Source organism: Xiphias gladius, chromosome 10 (genome assembly GCF_016859285.1).
Source record: "Xiphias gladius isolate SHS-SW01 ecotype Sanya breed wild chromosome 10, ASM1685928v1, whole genome shotgun sequence".
Lineage (NCBI taxonomy): Eukaryota > Metazoa > Chordata > Actinopteri > Istiophoriformes > Xiphiidae > Xiphias > Xiphias gladius.
Window position 1 is genome coordinate 16,092,530 of NC_053409.1, and position 21,775 is coordinate 16,114,304.

Consider the following 21,775-nt stretch of genomic DNA (forward strand, 5'->3'; position numbering starts at 1 on the left):
ATTAACCACTTGACGACTACAGTTGAGTTAGTTAGTATTTGTTGAGGTACGTTGGGGGATTGGACAGTTTGTCTTCTAGTCTTGGGTAAGTGGTTTTCAAAAGGGGCTCTATTGTGGAGGATTTTATTCAGACTACTTCAGGAGAGTTATTGGATCAGTCTATGAAGGACCAGTTATAAAAGATTGTTGAGCACGTTGGTTTTGAGGTGACTGATAAATGTTTGAAAGAAAATGTAAAAACTCTTCTGAAAAGTCAACCGGTGGAAGATCAGATTTTGTCTGAAGATGTGGGGAAACATGATGCAATTTCCCCTGCAGTGGTCTCTGGGGCTTTAATGTTTGAAAACCAAAAGGAGCTGGTTCAGTTGGAACATGACAAAATGATACAGCATAAACAACTGGAATTGGAAGTGATGAAACAAAACAAAAAAATGAGCAGACACAATTGGAACTGGAACACTATAAACTGAAGCTGATAAAAGAGGGAAAGCTGTTTGGTGGGGGTGCTGTTCAAGTAGAAAGCCAACTTAATGTTGGAACTAACCTGACATTGCTAAACAGAAAGTTCACAGGAAAAGATCCAGTCCTTATTTTTTCTCTTTGTGTAAGCGGGTGGCAGAGTCCCGGGACTGGTCTGACGAGGAGCGCACATTATTGTTACAGTGTGTCCTCACAGGTAAGGCACAGGAGGCCTAACATTCTTTGACTGTAGCAGAGAGTAAGGATTATGCTTGTTGTTGACAGTGTTGTTTGCGTATGAGCTGGTTCCCGAAGCATATCGGCAATGTTTCAGGAATTTGAGAAAGAAGGAACACTAGACTCATGTTGAATTTGTGCGAGATTTGGTTGTACAGTTTAATTGCTGGTGTTCTGCATCAGAAGTTAAAAAAGTTTTCAAAAATGGTGTGATTTAGTAGCACTTGAGCAACTGAAAAACTGCGTTCCAGATGGTATTGCTACTTACATAAATGAACGAAAAGTTCAAATACCGCAAGAAGCAGCAACTTTGGCTGATGAGTATCTTCTGACTCATAGAAATACATTTGGCAAAGCCGGTGTTAGTGCAGAGCGGAATAGTTTTTCAGCGTGCATGGGTAAATCTTTTGTGTCAAATGGGGAGTCCGGTTCTTACAGGCCTGAGCGTAGTATTTGGAAGAAAAACGATTCCAGTAGGACTTGTAATTATTGCCAACATAAAGGACACTGGAAAAATGAATGTCCTGCCCTTAAAGGAAAAGTAAAGTTTTCAGGTAGGGTGCAAGCAAAACCTGTTGCCTTGGCTGCCCCTGCTATTTCTTTAGCCCAGCTGGGGCCCCAAACGGAGCGTCATTCTGATGCCCTGTGTCCCTCTGTGTGTGAGTCTGAAAGCAAAAGTTATCATTCAGAGTTTTCTTCAAATGATTACGTGTCCCTGCCTGGAAAGAAGGAAGTGGCAGTTAAAATCTTGAGAGACACTGGTGCGCTACACACCTCTGTGTGTGAAGTGATTCTTCCTTTCTCCTCAGATACGAACACTGCAGACTTCATTTTGATGCGAGGTGTGGGTATGACTATTAGTCCAGTACAAGTACATAAAATGGAGCTAGCCTGCGGCTTGGTCACCACAGAGGTGGTAGCTGGGTCGTTCCCGGCATCGCTTTAGGAAGGGGTCGATATAATTCTTGGGAATAACCTGGTGGGAAATAAGAGTTTGGGCTGAAGCTCCAACGCCTAATGTGTTAACCCAGGTTCCTGTACTGTTGTCTTCAAAGTCAGAACTGGAACAAACAGTGGAGTCTGAACCTGAGGCACAGTGTCCTGTTGCATAAATGGTGTGCACAGGGAGACAATTTTGTGGGAAAACAATCTGTGCAAATTGTGGTGACTGCTAAATTCAGGGAAACTGGGAGGAAATCCCACAATGATGATGTAGCGGATCATACGATTGTTCATTAAATATAAAATCACATCTTGAGTCATTTCTTTTGGCCCCGGTTGAAAATGGATGTAGCTGCTTTCATAAAAATTTGCCACACTTGCCAGCTGACGGGTAAGCCAACTCAGTCTAGACGAACAGCTTTGCTGTGTCCTGTTCCAGCTTTGGATCAGCCATTTGAGTACTTACTTATGGACAGCAGTAGCCAATATTTGTTAACTGCAATGTGCCAGGCTAGCCGCTACCCAGGAGAACCTATTCAGCTACCTGTTGCGCTCTACTACAGACAGGTCTGTGGTGAGGGCGATGTCTCAATTCATTTCTGCGTTTGGCAGCAAGTGCCGAAATAACGTGGGCATGAGCGCGTGTATGACACGAAATGCCAAAAATGCTTAGTGATAGCAAGCAAAATGACTTAAGGAAATTGGCGTATTATTCGTACACCTTTTGTTGAGACCAGGCTGGTTTGACCAAATGCAAAATGGCGGCAGTCCAGTCCTGAATATCAGGTCATGTTTCTTCTACCGGTTGTGGGTTCGAGGTTTAGGCATGTTTTGCCGGCCCATTTACAGTTAGACAGCAAGTCTCTGAACAGGATTATTTGATTTAAATACCTAAAGGAAAAGCTAGGTTGTGTCACGTCAATTTGCTGAAGCCTTATTATGTCCGTGTGTCATCGTCCCCACAACTCAGAGGCATTACGGTCTTTGCTGTTATTAGTACTTGTGCACTTTGATGAGGTTAAACGAACTGGTTTCCCTGATAAATGGCTACCCAGTGCTATTTTCAGATACACGGGGGGAGTAGGGAGACCTCCATCTATCATGTTATATTTGACATCTACCTGCTTAGTCGATTACAGAGTTAAGGAAGGCCAAAAGGGATACAAAAAGATGCATTTTCAAATTTAGCTTGGACCTCACTTGAGCCATACCAGTATTTTTCCACAGCTCTTTACTTGTGGTTGTGGGAACAGGAAAAGTGGATACTAAAAGCGGATGAAGAAAAGATGTACACATGCCATACAGCCAAACTTCAAAAAAACAAATGAAAATAACGTAACTATGATAGGTTTGGGTTTTTTTTCTCTTTATTCCTCACAAATTAGACTATGCATGAGAAAGTGTGTATACTATTCACACACTACAGGTCTATGTGGCAGCTGGTGGAGTGTTAGAGTGTGGAGTGGCATGAGGAAAAATCTATCACAATTCAAGCTGAAGCTGCAACATTCGAGCTCTTCCGCGTTCCCAATAACCTATTCCAGTGTCGCGACCGCAGCTATTCACTATTCTCTGTTTTTTTAAAGGTCACCTTAGGTGTTGTAGTCTAGATGCTCCAGTGGTTTGGCAATCTGGTGATTGAAATGCCTGTTGGCCTGCCTGTTGTCAACCAGATGGGAGGAAAGAGGGTGATGTTGGGGGCGGGGTTGGGTTGTGATGGGAAAACATCACCTCCTAATTCCCATCTCGAACCTGCTGACCATCAATCAACAGCAGGAAATGACACACAAGGCACACGATACTATTTTACAGTAAGAGACATGTAAAACAGGCTGAGGATAAACAAGTTTCCCCCACTCCCCCTTCCTCATTCTGTCCCTGGTGGAGAACACACTGGTGTCAATACAGCTTAAAGAAGTCCAGCCGATGCTACGTCTGTCCCTGCCAATTGTTAACAGTGTGGATCCATTCCTGCTCCTGCTGTATTTGTGTACTTGCTCATACGCCTGTTTTTTTTTTTTCGCACCTGCTAGTCCATAGCAGGGAAAGAAATGAGTGTTTGTGACTGATAAGACCTGTAGGAGAGGAAGAGGACGAAGAAGAACAGAGAAAGTGGGAGAAGAAGAGTGACGGAGAGAGGCAAAATTATCCTCATTGATCACATCTGTTCAGAGAAGGATTGATCCTGTGGGGTGATCTACTCTGGGATCTAAACACACTAACTTTCACACACATAAGCACAGATACAAACCTAAACAGGATGTGAGATTTTAGCAGGCCTTATTAATATTTAAGGGGAGCTTTACAGAGGACTGCACAAGGAAAACAGAATATGAGCTCCTCTTTCAAAGTGTTTACATTATTCCTCCACTCCTGAATTAAGCCTGTGAATTAGACACCTGGCATATGGAGAAGCAGATAGATAAATCTCCATTGTGCTGTCCTGTCTTGCACATGCTCAGTAGGTCTCTGGATGAGCAAGGAGTCCGTCAGGCAGACATGAACAAGACGAATCATTCCCAGGGGGGCGTTTATTTCAGTTGCAGAGCACAATCCCCTCATTGCTGGTCCTAACAATCCTCCTTTTGAGACTATAACATTGGAAGAAGAGTGACAGCACAGCAGAAGGGAAAAAAGGAAAAACTGAAGGATGTGATAAAGGGGAAGACAAATGACGACTTCCTGAGTGCATAATAAATCCTCTATTTTACACAGGTTTACGTTAGAACATGCGACACACAACCCAACTTCGATCAAAGATGTGATCCACATGGATGGGTTATTTGATTTTCAGCACAAAGCAGGGCATTCGCATTCAGCTCGTTTGTTCAGATAAGGGAGCGTGCTGATGTCATTAAGTGACAGATGTCCCTTCAATTCTCCCCAGTTTTTCACTTGTGAAGGAAAAAACAGATAAACAAGTGGTGTAGCCTGTAGCCCCCCACCTCCTCCTCCACCTCCTCTATCCCTCTCTCTGCAGCTGACTGCTCTGAAATCTTGGGTCTGGCCGGAGCTAGACAGCTCTCTCTACCAGGTGACACAACATCCCACTTTCCTCCATCCATCCATCTCAACGCGGCCCACACAGTCTCTCCTTCCCTTCATTTCTCTCCAAGCTGGATTCATCTTGGACTGCTGGTCTGTCTCCGAGCTCGGGCACAACATGCAGCATCTCCCTGTCTTCCTCTTTAGTCAACATGCTCTCTCTCTCTCAAACACACACACACACACACACATTTTCAAGCTGCCTTACCTCTCCCATAATTGTCTTTTTCTTCCCTCCTCAGTCTCAGCCCTTCCTCTACTTTTCTCAATATCTTTTTTCCCCTCCGTCAACAGAATGCTATCGGCGTGTTTGTGTAGCTTTTGTTGCACAGCTCACTGCAGTACAAAAGCCTTTGTTGGCCTGTCACTGCTGTGATGTGGTAAGACGGAGATGCACAAGGACAAACTTGAGCTCCGTGGAGCCAGCTTTCAGAAAGTCACTGTTCATTCTGAGATAACGGCTCAACCTGAAGGCTGGAGTAGCTGGTGGGGTAGGAGTCAGACACACATGTAAACACTTGTCTGCGTGGTCGACTGTGTTGATCTCTGTGGCCGTATGAATTCTATGTATAAATCGTCCCATGTCGGTGCAATGCTTAGCGTTTCCATCAGTGAAATGGCTTGCATGTGTTCCTCAGCAGGAGTTATTGCTGGCTGAAGGGCAGTGGCAGCTGTTGTGAGGGGCTGAGCTAGCTAGGCTAATAATAACCCCGGAGCTGTGTGAGTGCCTGCGGGGGCCACACATCGTCTAGGGGTTGACCCCCGGAGTCCAGTTGCAGTGGAGAGTGAGGATTAGGACAGGTTGTGGATTAGGGAACGCTATTTCACACTTGCAAGGACAAAAGCAGGTGTTCAGGAATGTTACACACTCAGTGGTTAACAGTGGGGTCGTAACACCCTCAATGCACCACTTTTGAAGCTGTGGAAAAAATGCACATTTACCATGTGATAAAAGACCCAAAACTACTTCCTACTTCCTACTTTTTTCCCCAAATCCAGTTACAGTTACTACAAACAAATTTGATACAGACACAAGAGCAGTGAAACCTTTTTTACCTTGAATTCAGAGGTGCTGGATTTTTTTTTTTTTTTTTTTTTTTTTAGCAAAGCCAGAATTTCCTTAATCTCTTCTGTATCTATCTTGGCTGAGGAGAATTTAACGAAAAACCAATGGACAAGCATAGGAATGTTGCTGAGTAACATGTTGGATCAATACCATCGCCCCTGCATGCCATCAGCCTGATCTTTCACAACAGACAAAATTAGGAAAAAAAAAAAAAAAAAAAAAAAAAAACTCGGAAATGCTCCCAACTGAAAATAATAACGTGGCTTTATCTGCGACAGATCGTATCTGCTGTAGGGAAGTAGAGCGTGATGTTATAACCTGTGTTCTATGACTGGAGGAAATACACTGAATGGGAAGCAATTTATTTCCTTGTGTGTTTTGGGGCACCCACAGTCACAAAATGATCAATTGCTCATTATGACTAAGGGAACAGGGTCAGAATACGATGATCAGGACAATTTCTGCTCCATGCTAAATATATTTTTGATGGGCTTTTCTTTCATGTCTGAGAATAGGACGAGAGGAGGGAGAAATTCAAGTAACGTCATAATTGGTCTTCCCTGACCTGTAGGTCTGGACCAGTCATGCACTGATGCCAAATGAACTCATTAGCTGCCTCCATTCCTGTTCATTTTACGGTTCACTTTACTTGCATGAGAAATTACAGCTTGGTGTTGTTGTTTGGTATTGCTTGCCATTATTGTGTATGCATGTGTCTGTGTGCAGGCATGTGTGCTCAGGCCTGTGCATGTGTGTGCGCAACCCTTGATTCGAGACCATATACACTGACATTCCTTTCCAGACTGTCACCTTTCTTTATCAGCCGCAATGCGCTCCTGAGAAGGTTGAAACAGACGCCATTTAACATTTAATGCTCATTAGTGCCTGTGATGTGACCTAATCGAGCCAAAGCAATCAGATTGCCTGGCTCTCTAAGTGCAAAGAAGGGAACTCTAGGCAATTTCTGCATATGACACTGTCTGCTACCTTGAGGCAAAGGGTTCTGATGAACAAATGGGAGGCTGGTAAACCCTGGTCTGAAAAGTAAAATTTGAAAATAAAATGTTTGCCATGTTCCGCTCTATCCTGTGTTTCTAGTTTTCCTGTCGATCTCTAGTTTCTCTTTCTCTTGCTGGCTAGCTGGTAGCCTGTGGCTCAGTCAAATTGGACAGGTGAAGCGGGACAGCGGGGCGCCACTGATACAGTTCGCCAGAACCGCAGGCCATTCAGACTTCGATCCGCTCATCAAGCGAGAACAGAGGTGAAATTGTACCCCCTTTAAAAGTAGTTCCTGTGCCTCTACTGTTGCTATTTCTGTTTTTTTTATGCAGCTGTAATTTTTAAGGTGAAATATGTGTTTTGTGCTGAAAGGGGACTCTGCACTCCCTTTTCGTCTTTCACTGCAGAGATCAAGCAGCAGGCAAAGAGCAGCTCAGATGGGTTCAGTACTGTGGAACGCCTATTCAGTTACATTCTTTTCAAGATGTGCTGAGGTTGAAATATGAGCATTATGAACCTGTCTTCTGGTTGAGAATGGATTCCTCTGCAGGCCTGTAAAGTTGCTTTTGCCGGGGACATGACTTACAATAAGAGACGGTGCAAGTGTCCTTGTGAGTGTCAGAAATCAATTACGCTATGTTTCCCCTGCGAGTCGCAGGAATGTATATGTATATGCTCAAGTTTGTGTCCCTGTGTGTGTCCCTCTGTGTGTGTGTGTGTGTGTGAGTGTGTCTGGGAAGAAGTTTCAACTGCGACTTAAAATGCAGTAGAGAGGATAAAGGGAGAGCACCTTCGTCTGCACAGTGTGAAAATACAAAGTTGGTTAAAGATGCTTATTGAGTTACTGGCTGTTCTTGATAAACAAAGAATGCACACATTTTGTCATGCAAATAATAAGCCAACATGCACACAAAGTATTTGAGTTCAAAGGATGGTAACCAATTGTGTGCATATGAGTGTGTGTTTGTCTAGAGGAATGCTGTCGGTCGTCATTCCTCTGCGTCCTTCTCTGCATGTTTAGTCAGGCTCTGTCTCCAGCTGGGATGATGACAGAATGGGTACAGGGTACAATATGATACAAAACACCACTGCAGTTGTGAACAGAAGTAGTTGTAGAGGAGGACAAAACACAATGCAATGTTCAATAGGATGTTATGGAATGACACTGGAACGACAGACCTGCAGCACGAAAATCACTCTTTTTTTCTGCCTCTCAAAACTGCATTTGCACCTTCTAGATTAGAAGCTTTTCAGTGTAGAGATAATAGCTTCCATAACATTTATTTTCCCAATATCATGATCTAAGTCACCCTGTCTTTAGAGTAGTACTCACACCATGCAGACTTAAGAGGCGGTCGTAAAAAAAAAAATCACAAAAGGCTGCAGGAGAGGTTTGAGAAGTTTCTATGGACCTCCTAACACTTTTTTCTGCCTTGAAATCTTGTCACCATGCAGAGGAGTCTACTGTAGCTGACATAAATTTAAGCTCGCCACAGCTGCTGCTGTTCTCTGTGAAGGCGCAAACAGCAAAAGTTTTACAGTCAACATTCAAGTCAACAGGGGATGATAGTGGAAAGATAACTTCTGGCTGATGATTTACTTTAAAATCAACAAATTATTGTACATTCTGGAAGATTGTGTCATGCATATCTATGTTTGAAATAGTCACTATGCATCACAGACTCCTTATCAGCCAGCTCAATAAATCACTAAAGTAATAAAAAATTAACAATAAATGGATAATATATTAAACATACTGGTATGTTTTAATGAGGCTGTTCTGTTCTATTAAAATTTACTAGTAAAGAGTTATACTGTGAAAACAGAGACAGAAAATACTACAACTAGCTGTTATGAATTTAATAGGGGTTTTAAAAAATATATGCTAAAGAGTGGGGGATAGGAGGAGCGGGTTTGAGCTTGTGGAGTGGAGTAAAACAGAGCAGAGGAAGTAGTGTTGGGTCTTAGAAATGTTAGGGATGGGTTCAGAAACAAAAAGAGAACAAATGGAGTGAGGATGAGATAAGGGAAAGGCTAGGACAAGAAAGGGATAAGATAAGGGTTTAATTTAGAGGTGGGGGAGGGGGGGCAGATGAAAAAGGAGCGACAAAGAGGTAAAGTCAAGAGTCTGTGCAACGTCAAGGTGACGGCGCCCCTCAGCTGATCATGCAGGACTCGTAGGTGGGCACCATGTATTTGATGTTTATGAAGGCGTCCTCTCCACCGTAGCGCTCAAACACCTCCAGAGTCTCCTGGATCAGGTCACCGATGTTCTCTCTCTTCTGCTGGCTGTAGTCGATGCCATCTCCAGAGTTGACTTGGGACACGGAAACAGAGAGAGACAGATAGAATAAGAAAAAAGAAAAAAAAAATCCAAGGATAACTTATATTTTAATTTAGTATGGGTCATTGCAGACTGTGTGGTTGATGTCAGGGCTCACAAAGCACCACCTGTGACCACACTGCATTGCTTTGCTGCAGACCGATTTGGCAAATGCCATCTTTCCATCTCACTTCAAACCCAATGGACAGACTGGATTTAATTTACTCCTCTTGTGCTGTGGCCAGTTGGGACTGAACAACAGAAGAGTTTTTAAGTGTTCAGCTGAAAGTTTAATGAGGCAGCCTGCAGAGAGGAGAGCAGCATAAAGGACAGATGAGTTAGTGACGGCTCTGCTGTTGCACAGCTCTGCACTGATGCACACAAGGCATGAGCAGTGACCTGGAGTCATGCTCCACATGTAGGAATGTGTGTGTGTGTGCCTGTGTGTGCGTGTGTGTTTGTTTGTTTGTTTGTTCGTGTGAGTGTGTGAATTTGGACAATCAAAATCTGAGAAAGAAAACATAACACAATCAAAATGACCAATAATGAAAAATTTGCTGTGTGAGTAGGTTTTTGAATTTTCCAGGGGTTTGTGTACACGTGTGATCAGTGGCAAATAGCACTGGGGGCTCAGAACACTTTTTAGAGGGAGGTTAATTTAAAGAGGAGTACGGCGGTTCAACTAAAATATCCTGGAGAGAAACTGTGGATTTCTATTTTGATGCTAAAATGAAACAAAGAAAAAGAGTGGTCATTTGATTTTAATGAGCAAAGAAAAGAGAAAAGAAGAGAAGAGAAGAGTGTATAGTCAAGCGTATCTGTGATCTGAGAAATTAACAAGGGGGGGGCCCCCTTTTTAATTTCTCACTTCTAACTCCATCATTTCTCCTTTCTCAATCTTTTCTAATCTCTCATCTTCCCTGACAGACTCAACCGTCCACCTCTCTTTACTCGTATTTCCACCCATCCATGGCCTCCTCATTAAAACACAAACAGAGCCAGTCCCATAAAGTGGGCTCTTAAGCAGTAACACATCCATGATCTCGGTCTGCTGCACTTGCTTCTCCTCAGGATTCGCTCTCCTGTTTTACATGAAAGCGACAGGGGAGAGTTCTCCAGCTGTGCTTTGACCGTTGCTAAGCCTGGACGCAGTGCAACTGTAACAGCGTTGGCTTTATTTAGCAGCTATTTACTGTTTTCCTCTTGGAAAAACAACAACAATATATTCATACGCTAGGAATGCAGCCTTTAAGAAAAGCTCTTGTCATATCTAAACTCAGTCTGTGTATTATTCTCGAGCTACCCACGACACAGGGATCGGCACTGTACTAGTTGGGAAAATCTTAAATAGCATCTAAAATGCATCCATCTGTGCACTAAAAGAAAAAAAGGCAAAGCAATCAGGGAGGAATGAGGACAACACTACGCTGTGATGTGTGTGAGCTGGGAGAGTGGTGAAAAGTAAAGAATAAAGTGACAGGAGTCAGCCGGGTCACGCTTACAATCCGTTTCAGCTGCGCGCTTGCGTGCACGCGTGTGTGTGTTTGTGTGCGTGCATGCATGTTGGTGTAGGTTAAAAAGCCCAGCCCACAGAGAGCCACCCCCTGTTAGTGGAAATGAGCAGCCTAAGCCAGCCCAGAGGGAGACGTTGGCCTTCAGACGGAGAGCACGGGAGCTGGGGAAGAGGTGCGGCTTGGGAACCAACTAAACTCAGACCTGTTTACTGGGGCCTGGAGGGGGGAGCAAGGAGGTCCTGCAAAGGGGGAATCATTGCTGTTGCTATACTGAGCGTTTCAGCCCTTCCCGAGCCCATTTATACTGCTGAACTGTTGGGAAGACAGTAGCATCAAAAGGGAGAGGCCAGAGGAATTTGCAACGATTCTCAATATTTAAATAGCAGTAAAGGGAGAAGTGTGTTTAAGGAGGGATGGAGGGAAAGGAAGGGAGGGGAGGGGAGGGGGTGAGGGGGTGCTTTCAGCAATATTTGCAACCCTGGGCAGAGAGGGACAGAGAGAGAGAGAGTAAAAAAATCTTTAAAAACAATCATAATAAAAACTCCTGCCTTGTGAACAGAACGAAAAGGGCCCTAGCAGGAGCTTGCTGTCTGCTCCTCTGAGGAAGAGGAAGGGTTGATACAGATGCAGACAGAGGAGGATTCTCAGCACAGAAGGTGGAGGAAGAAAAGGAAGGTGGCACCGAAAAGGTGCGTTGAGGGGTCTTTAGCACATAGACACGGAAGACATAGAGAAAAGAAAGAGGTGAAAGATGAGAAAGATAAATCTATCTATCCATTTCTTTCATTAAGGCAACGTGGGCTGTGCCTCTCTCGGGCTCCACCGTGATTTCTGCCAAACCACACCAGACCAACACTAAACTACACACAACAGCTGCAGCCTTCCTCCTCCTCCTCCTCCTCCTTCTCCACCCTGCTCTTTCTCCATCCCTCATTCCCCACAGTCCTAAACAACCTGTCTTCCCACATCAAGCTGAAGACAAGCAGTCACAGATGCAGGCAGCACTCTGTTTTTCCTCTAAAATCATTTCATATACTGTATATATAGACAATAGACTTTTGGGGTGTATTTACTGTTGGGAAAATTGGGATGAATATCAGAACTCCTTACTGTTTCATATTTTTCATTAAAACTGTAACAAAGCTGTACTGTTACCCCATCTTAAGACTTGTGACCGAAGTTAGCATGCATTATGTGTATGTTGTATGGTTATAATCTCCCTTCCTGCCAGGAACTGGGTGACACACACACTGAAGCAGCTTAAGGAAGGTTGGCTCCAAATTCCAGAGCTGCTTTAACATAATATCAACCCACCTGCCATTGTTTCTAATCAACTTACCCCTGATGGTGGACGTTCTTTATGAGAGCAGCTTAGAGAGGGAGGCCCCCCCCCCAACACAACAGCTCTTTGATCATAAGAACCATATGTAGAAGAGAATCAATGAATGTGAGAGACCTGCTTTTCTTTCTTTCTTTCTTTTTCAAAAGGGGTTTGGCCTCGCTCAAAAAGGGAAATGGAGGAATGCAGGTTATGAGTGCGATGGAACAGCTCGAGTTCCAGGAATACTTTGTGCAGAAGTTGAACGTGGCTGCACAGTTGAGCGTCTTATAAAAGTGCATGTGTTGGCATAGTGTCCTATTAATGATCCACACACTGAGAGATGCTACCCAGGATTTGCAAGACTTTGTATATCAGCGTAAGGAATACACACTGTCTTTTCCATTAATAGGCTCTATTTTTCATAGAGTTATAGACAATTTTTTACTGCTGTAAATACCTTATTTCCTATCGAGAATCAATGACATTATAGACTGAATTGTTACTAATATTGATCTTAATAATAAAAGTCTAAGCAGTTTCTTTTTCTTCTGTCAGTTGAGGGTACAGAACCATGGTTTCAAATGTTTTCCCTCAAATTTAATTCATTCACATTATTCCAGCTTTAAAAAGGCTTTAACAAAAACATTTTTACTCTATTATTTGGCTTGAAAATGGTAGATGAATATACCAAAAGTACATCAAGACACAGCCAAAAATACTGAGGGTCAAGTTCATACCGTTTCTTTCTCATTTAGACCTTTTTGTGAATGTTACACATTATTCAAACAAGTACTGCAAAGGTCTCTTATAAATGTATGGCCAAACTCAAATATGCATTTTTTTCTTTTTAATTGGTTGAAATTTCTCAAAAATAAAATCAAACATAAGCTGGGGAGAGAAATCTGATAATATGATTCATGGGTTCAGATGGTGTGATATTAACTCCAATTTGATCTACTGTAAAGACTATATGTGTGGATACTATGTGTGAACCAGGGCATATGGACAGGGAGAGGGGGAGGAGCATATTGGTGGTGGTGTGTGTTTGTGTGTGCGTGTGAGGAGGTGGTGGGGAGTGGATGGGACCACTGGAGGAGGTCTGTGCTTAACAGCAGGGCTCTAATTAAAAGGGCCTCACAGTTGGATGCAGGAGGGCCTCTCATAAAGAGACTCACACTCAGGCAGAATGGTGGGAGAGACCAGGTGTGTGTGTGTGTGTGTGTGTGTGTGAGTGTGAGTGTGTGTGTGTGTGTTTGTGTGTGTGTGTGTGTGTGTGTGTGTGTGTGTGTGTGTGTGTGTGTGTGTGTGCCTAACCATAGGTGCCTGTGGAGGAAAGGCAGGAGGACAGAGTGAAAAGAGGGTATTCTAACAGTGTGTGGAGATGTGCAAACATGTGGAGAGAGCTTGTGAGTAATTACACTGTGACAAGGACAGAAAGGGTTAGAGAGTGAATGGAAAAAGAGAGAGAGGGAGAGATGCATGAGGACTTAGGGTTGAGGAAAAAGCATTTCGATCCTTTATCTAGTTAAAATAATAATAAAGCATCAACCCAAACAAAACTACAAAGAATTAACAGCTAAATGCACTCATTGATAGGAATGGGTCCTGTTAAATTACTGATGAAAAAACCGTGTCATAGTGTTGTGTTTGGTCCAGGTGTTGCTAGTTGTAACTACTACACTTGCTCAGGTAGTTTTTTTTTAGTTTTTTTTAAATTTTTGAATTTAAAAAAAAAAAAAAAAAAAGCAAGAAAATAAATTTTGAAAGAGAAAGATTAAAAAAAAAAAAAGAAAAAAAGTTAAATAGTGACTGCAAAAATAAGTAAAATAACCTTCAACTTACTACTTTCCTTCACATCTTTTCCTTTCCTTTCCTTCACACTTTTATTTTTCCAAAGTCCCCAGCCCACTTTTTTCCTAATCTCTAAGCCAGAGGCAGCTACATACCCACATACACACCCACACACACACACACACACACACACACAGACACACAGACACACACACACACACACACACACACACACACACACACACACACACACACACACACACACACACACACACACACACACACACACACACACACACACACACACACACACACACACACACACGCACGCACACACACCTTGAGCTGGGCCCATTCCAACTCCTTTCCTTTTCCATCTCAACTTTTGTGTGTAATCAATAACAGCATTTCAGCTTAACACAGCTAGCCACAATGAGAGCTGCAACTTCAGTCACATCACATCACAATACACACACACAAACACACACAACAAACACATATCCACATTAGCTTTTGAGCAGAGAAGTAAAACAATAGGCTTATGGCCAGCAGTAGTTTATTGAACCCCCAACCCCTAGACCAACCATCATCTGACTACTCATGCCTACTGAAGTCGAACCTTTGCTGTAGGTCAGTGATCTCATTTTCCATGTGTTCATCCAGCCCAGCAGTGCTCAGTCTATAGGCTAGCAGCAACTCAGTGCCATTTTCAACCCGCAGAAAGTTGGACATCAGCATAGTAGCATGCCAGGTAGCGGAAAATGTGTCAAGGTCAGACTGCACAGCAGAAAGTAAGACGCAGAGGAACGTGTAGACAAGGTTGAGACAAAGACATAACCTATTGAGGATGCTCCTGAGCTGTGCAGGAGCTAAATCTGTTAGATTCCTATTGATCCTGCTCCCACTGGCTTACTAGTGTACATCTGTGCGTAGGTATACGGGAATTGAATTCCAATTCCACACTTCCGGCAAAATCGTGCCATGTCTTTGGCTAATCTTTCCTTAGAAATGGGCTGTGGGAGGGATTCAAAGCCTTGCTGGGGCAAAGTGGGAGAATCACAGTCCCACACCTCACAAAACCCTCCTCTTGCTCATTTCTTTTTCAATTAGCCAACTAGACCTAGCCATGACTGAGAGCAATATCAGTTTGCACCATTTAGTCATGGTATTAATGCACAAAGAAGGCTCATCTAAGATGATGGATCAATGCTATTTTCCAAGCTGTTACCATGTCCATTATTGTTTCAATTACCACCACTCAGATAATGGTCATCCCAGTTCCATCTCATCCAATTGTAGCCTGATGAATATATCTCTGAATCGGCTTCAATATGCTTGTCACAGCTCTAAAGGAAAGAGTCATCTCATGTTATGTCCACAGGTATATCACACTGATGGCTTAGACGGGCAGCCACTTTTTAATTATTTTCAAATTAGATTCCACATTGTTCATAGTGCGCAAGTGTGTGCGTGCTGATGGTGACAAATTCTCTCTGTGTCCTGCTGTAGCGAGGTTTTCATCTAGGCCAGAAAATACAAACAGAGTACTTCCTAGCCAGGCAAAGGGCCATACGTTACCCAGTAGTGCCTACACACCCACACCACAATGCAATAGCAAATCTGCACTCTGAATTCAACTCTGCTACACACCGAGAGGATGCAGCTGCTGACGTTTCAAGTAAACAGAGGTTCACCCTGAAATCTTGGTGTTCTCTGGGAACAAACATGCCCAACATACTATTTTCTCCCAAGTGATGTTTTAGATAAGTTAGGGATTATGGGCCAACAAAAGAAGTCTGCAATGGTGCAATACACATTGGTTTTCTCACTTGCAAGTTAAATATGTTAAGGCAAAAATACTAATGTGATTAAAAATTGCTGAGACAAGCAATGTTCAATTTTAATATTGTTCTGTCATTTTGCCACCCATTTAGGCATTTAAAAGAAATATTACAGTTCAAATAAGAGAATAATGAAAGCTTTTTAACAGTACAATCTAACACAGACGACTTAGCCTTTCCCATTCTGTCTGTGTCTCTCCCTGGCCGGGAGGAGAGTGTCAGTGCTGTCAGGTGTGAGTCAATGTCATCAGATGCGATCTCATTACGCCAGCTTACCTCAAGGTTAGCAGTGGGCTGCTGGCTAGGTACAAAATCGATCTGCACCAGGGACAGGCGTTAAAGGCCACCGTGGTGTGTAGTGCGCACACCCGGACACAAGCCAAACAAGCACTGCGCTTTGAAATGCAAAAGCCCACTAACACAGGCATAGGCACGTAACATATGTACACAAAGCTCTGAAAGCACACTATAGAATCTGAAGCCATGCGAAATGGTTGCAGGTTAACATACAGTATTAACACATTGCACTTGTCAGTAAACTTTCAAATGCAAAAAGAATTCAGCATCATTTCACCAGGAACCATATCTAGTCAGTAGTCAAAAGGCTTTGTCTTATCTGTTTTTACTTCATACAGATATTTGAAGACTCCTTATCATCTTCAAAAAATAAAGTATTCAGTGCTATCCCATAAAAGCAGGTGCTGAAATACTGTACCCTGGGTAAAAACCTGTAAAAATACAGTATATCAGTTCATTCATATCTTTTCAACTCCTAGCCTGATGTTACCTGTAGCCTACAAGTAACGTCAAACAAAAACATCCCCATGTCCTTTAATATTGTTGTCTCTTGTGATATAAAGCAAATAAAAGTATACTCAGAGTTGACAGCAGAAAGATTGTCTTCTAATATCTAACATGTTTAACAGGAATCCAAAGTTTATCTCAGAGTTCAAAGAAAATGCCCACCGCTACGTATGTTTGTCTGAGAACTTTACAACAGCGTTCATTCCTCAGATCTCAGAATATAGAGATGTCAAATTAATGGCTGTCACAGGTAATAAATTAATAGTAGGGAATATTTTTATTTCTATTCCAGGTTGTTTGTGACCTTCAGTAATACAAGGTAATAGTGAAGAAATTAATATTCATAGGAAACAGCTTGCCTGGCGTACCTTTTGCTCTGGTAGCAGGTGTCCATACATGGGGAATTCGGTATGTATATGTATATATATATATATATATATATATATATATATATACACATATATTTATACACACACACACACACACACACACACACACACACACACACACACACACACACACACACACATATATATACATATACATACATATATACACATGTATACATATATATATATATATATATACATATATAATATATATATACATATGTGTATATATATATATATATACACACACACACACACACACACACACACATATGTATACATATATACTTTTTTAAAAATATATATATTTGTATTTATGTATGTATGTATACAATGTATGGAAAAATCTGATTAATGTCATGTGGAGACATCTCACAGGTGCCACAAAATAAGGGAAGGGCAATCGAAAGAGTTTGCTAATGGAGGAGCTTTCCTGGTGTTGCTTTTGATGAATTTAATTTGATGATGTTGAATAAAAAACACCTAGTTCAATTCTTGATCTCTCATGTACAAAATCAAAATAAAGGGTTTAATTCAAATTAAGGTGTACCTGTAATTTAATATGAAATCCAGTAATCCAGTTCTTTTACTTAAATTTTCCTCTGATGTCGACCTTAATTCCACTATCATTTTTAATGTATTTACATGACAGTTACAATAAACAGAGACCTTGAATGAGAATAAATGCTAGCCGGTTGTTAGCACCATGAAAGCTGTATTGCTTGCACGTCACACATTTAACTGAAGCTTGATCTGCAAACAGAGAGAAGATATCGGGATAGATAAGGACAGGATAGAGTTCAGATGATCACAATAAGCTGAAGGTGTTACAAAATGAGTCAGTGGCAAGCCCCATATGACATCTGAAAAATATGGATAAATGGATAAAACGCGCTGCTGAAGGGGGAATGACCTGGACAACAAAGGGAGGAATGGAATCAGAGGAACCGCTCTCGTAAAGACAGCACATGTCCAGATAGAAAATCGTGTGGGTTTCAGGTGGAAAAACTGACAAAGTGGGAGAGTTGGAAAGAGAGAGGTAGAGTGACAGAGAGAGAGAGGAGGTCGAGCGTTGTAGTAAAATCACAGAATGATTCCATTTGTCCTCCTCACTTGTCACAAGAGGAACATTTGAAGTGACATACTAATTTAAGTCAGTGACAAATCAAAGTGTATAACTGATGTTACCCTAAAGAATGGCGAGGATCCTCTCTGCACTTCACATTTTTGCAAGTCATTGAATGAACGTGATTTTAGTTTAAACATCAAAGGAATAAGGTGTGCTTTAGCTCCTCACACACACTGTATTATCTCCCCTCACCAAAAAAAGTGTGTGAAAATACTGGCACACATGCACATGCACACGCACACCCACACGCACGCACACACACACACACACACACACACACACACACACACACACAAACCTGCCTACAAACTCATATGCACACACAGTCAGTCACACATACACAAATAAATACACACACAACCACACACACATACACACACAGAGTTCTGCCCATATGCACTGACGGGCTATGTGCCTGGCTAATAAAATCCCTTTAGTCTTCATAACCACTTTAGCCTTGGAAGCTGCCAGCAATGGAAGGACAAACACGCACACACACACACAGACACAGACACACACACATACAGTAACGAAACGGTGAGCAGTCCAGCCCTTCCATTAGCCTAATGAAGTGGCTCCCTAAGATGGATGACATGACATCACCTCCACCACCAATCACAATATCACCCCTAAAACACCTTCCACTAAAAGCCCCACCCTCCCCTGGCTCACCCCCGATTGCTTACTGCACCAAATAGACAATGAGCATCCCAGGCCCATTTGGCCCCCTCACAACACTTTTATTGGTCTGGTTATTTATCTCTTTAATGCAGTTGGCTGAGAGTAGATGCCTATGGATGTGGAGAGCCAGTAAATCACAGTGGGTTGGGGGCAGCAGTGTGATTAAAATAACTTCGGTTCAACAATGACAATGGCACCAAGCGGACAGCACGAACCCGTCTGCATTCAGAGCAGGAAGAAGCAGTGGAGAGGATACGGAAAGTCTGAGGGCGGCAGTTTCCGAGGATCATGGAAAAGGGAGAAAGGAGCATGTCCACACAAATGCAAATAAATATGAAAATGCCTTGTTTTTTCTCTATTACGTCCTTTCATGCTTACTAAATCAAGTTTTTCAACCACTGAAAAAGGACTCTCACCTAAGTAGATAAACAACAGGTCAAACAGAGCTTTTAAGAATGCTTATATGTATTAATATATGACTGTCATGTGACCAGTGTTTCACCGTTATGTGATAAAGATTTGAGAGCCTTTACCTACTTGTGTTCTCAGTTCTTCACGCTTGCCCTGGTTACAAACAATGTTTTCAAAACAGCCAGAAATTCCGGAAAAATAATGGCTCAAATTTCCTTTCACTTGAAGAGATTAATGCGAAGAAGGAGGAGAAGAGGGACAAAGAAAAGTGTTTATGGATGGACAGATGCAGGTACAGGCATCCATAACCAGTCAGTGTTTTATAGGCAGCGGCAGGGCCCGAGGGCATGTCAAGGTTTATGTGTGCACAGGCCTCTTAAAGCAGGGGTGTTTAAGTGTGGTATTTACATAAAGCAGGCAAAGCTGTCTGTCTTAAGCAGACCTCACACCAGTACAGAAATGTCTGCCACACATTGAAAAGACTGACAGGAGTAAGAATAATGACATCTGTCTGTCTTTGTGGATCTACATTATAAAGAAATCCTGTCTGCAACAATACTGTTCAGATGTTAAGATTGAAATAATGAAAAAAAAACAGGGGAAATTTTAAAATATGTTATGTTTTACACCTTGATACAACAAACTTTTGTATGAAAAGCACATGCAAATAAACACACACAGTCTCACTCAGTTCCAAAGTCAAATCAGCCCCTATCATCTTTGGCCAACACTTTAATTTCTATCACATGCTTTCTGCCAGCTCTCTCCCTTTTTTTTTAATCAGTTTTTATCTTACTCCACAGAGAAAGAGGCATGTGACTGATGAAAACACAGTAAACACTATGGAAAAAAGGCTTAGCTGCACAGCTGCCCAACTTAACTGTGGTGGTGGTGGGGGCTGGGGTCACCCTTACAGTATGTTAACTTATTATTAACCGATGTCCCTCTCCACTGGTGAAGGTACAGTTCAAATGGAAGGAGGAGGAGAGAGAAGACGAGTTATGGAAGGATAAAAAAAAAAAAAGGGGGGGGGGGGTATTGAGATGTGCAGGGACAGTAGTACCACCCCAATGTGAGTCAGAGGACACACTGTCAGCAGCCATCCAACATTACACACTGACTCATTACCCTGAAGGAAAGGAGATGACAACAGTAACCATGATCAAGGGAAATGGAGGAGGCACATTGGTGAGAGGCAGGCAGAGGTGATGCAATCAGCAATTATGGTGGTGGCACTTTTCTCAGTCCTACACTAATGATGGTACAAAAACTTACAGATGCTTATTAATACACCCAAAGCAGATTGAATATTTTAATTCAAAGCTCTATTCGTTTTTCTTCCTTAGTGATTACTGATCAAATTTAGCTATACGTTACACAGTTTAAATGGAGAATATCGTCAACATATGCTTATGTTCAAGTGACAAAATCCACTGTGGCTGTAGGAATTATCACTCTTAGGAAGAGGTCAGGGTGGATGGATGGGTCAAGAAAATGTCAGATTTTGACACAGGAGACCACTGTCCACTTCCACATCTAGTTAAAAGCCTATGGTGGTTTCTTTTAGCCTAAAACATGATCTTTCCATAACCATAACCAAATTGTTTATGTGCCTAAATGGAGACCTAAATCATAACCGTTCAAGATCAGAAAACACTTAAGGGTAATTATAAACAATACATTTTCTCCTTAGATTTAAGGTGTTGTTTACAGTTTTGTGTCTTGAGTTTTGTGTCTTCACAACATGCTGGAAAACAAACCTTTACCTGACATTCTCTACTCTACCAGGAAACTGGAATAATCATGTTTGCAAAAAAAAAAAAAATCTCCACCTGGTATGTTGACAGAGGAGACAAATTTATAACATATGCCATAACAAATGCCATTTCAGGTGGGAAGCAAAAATGAAATGCCATGATGTAGCGGATTTACAGACAAGATATTCACGTTCATTTAATTATGCAATTTTCTTACACCCTGTTGAGAATATTCACATGCTGCAGCACTAAGTGAGAGAAACACACAGTGATTAGCATGTCCTTTTACCACCTCTTCAGAAAATTGCTTAAAATTTGCAGATATTTCGAACGAAAAAACAGATTTTGTAATATCCTGAAATATGAAAAATACCCCTACAGATTATGGAGGGCTGCATGTATATGTATGAATGTGTGTGTGTGTGTGTGTGTGTGTGTGTGTGTGTATTTGCATACATACAAATGACACACATAATGTTTGTCATTTAATAAGGTCTTTGAGATGTGAATTAATTCAGTGTTTTATACTCCCGCAACAGAGACCTTCATGTCACATCCATGCATCACTATGCAATTTCTACACAATAAACGTTTCCCCAGACAAATAAAGTATTTGTCACTGCACCACTGAGGTATGTTGACGGTCGACAGGTTTTATTCATAAGGTTTGTATATGTGTGATGCATGTATCTCATGACTAGTTGAAGCTTATAGGTTTTCCTCATCAGAGGAGGATGTTTGTGTCCATGTAGTCCCTGGGCTGAGCGCTGTCCCCTGGCCAAGTGGAAAACAGGACCATTAGGTCTTTTGCAGAGAAGGGACAATTTATCTGGCTCTTTTCTGGCTGTGGCTGTATTATCTGCTGTGATGCTATTTGTCTGAGACCAGCCGAGCCGCTGACGTGACAGGATGGGGGGAAGATGAATGATGGGCTCCGAGACACGGCCAGTTTTGCTTCGCTGACAAACTGGGGCAAGAGCTGGAGGGATGTGGCGAGAGAAACAAAGAGGAAGAGCAGGGGTGGAGGCAGGGCAGGGAATGAACGCAAACAGGAGACACTGCGGTA

At 42.2% G+C, this 21,775-nt stretch overlaps 1 protein-coding gene across 1 annotated transcript in view; it reads right to left on the reverse strand.

The window, feature by feature from the left end:
• Window positions 1–8,440: 8,440 nt before the first annotated feature.
• Window positions 8,441–21,775, reverse strand: part of pacrg (PARK2 co-regulated) — a 122,524-nt gene continuing 109,189 nt past the window's right edge. The window contains exon 5 of the mRNA XM_040137663.1: window positions 8,441–9,065. Coding sequence (XP_039993597.1) covers window positions 8,905–9,065 — 161 coding nt within the window. The 3' untranslated portion in view covers window positions 8,441–8,904. The remainder of the gene's footprint in view (window positions 9,066–21,775) is intronic.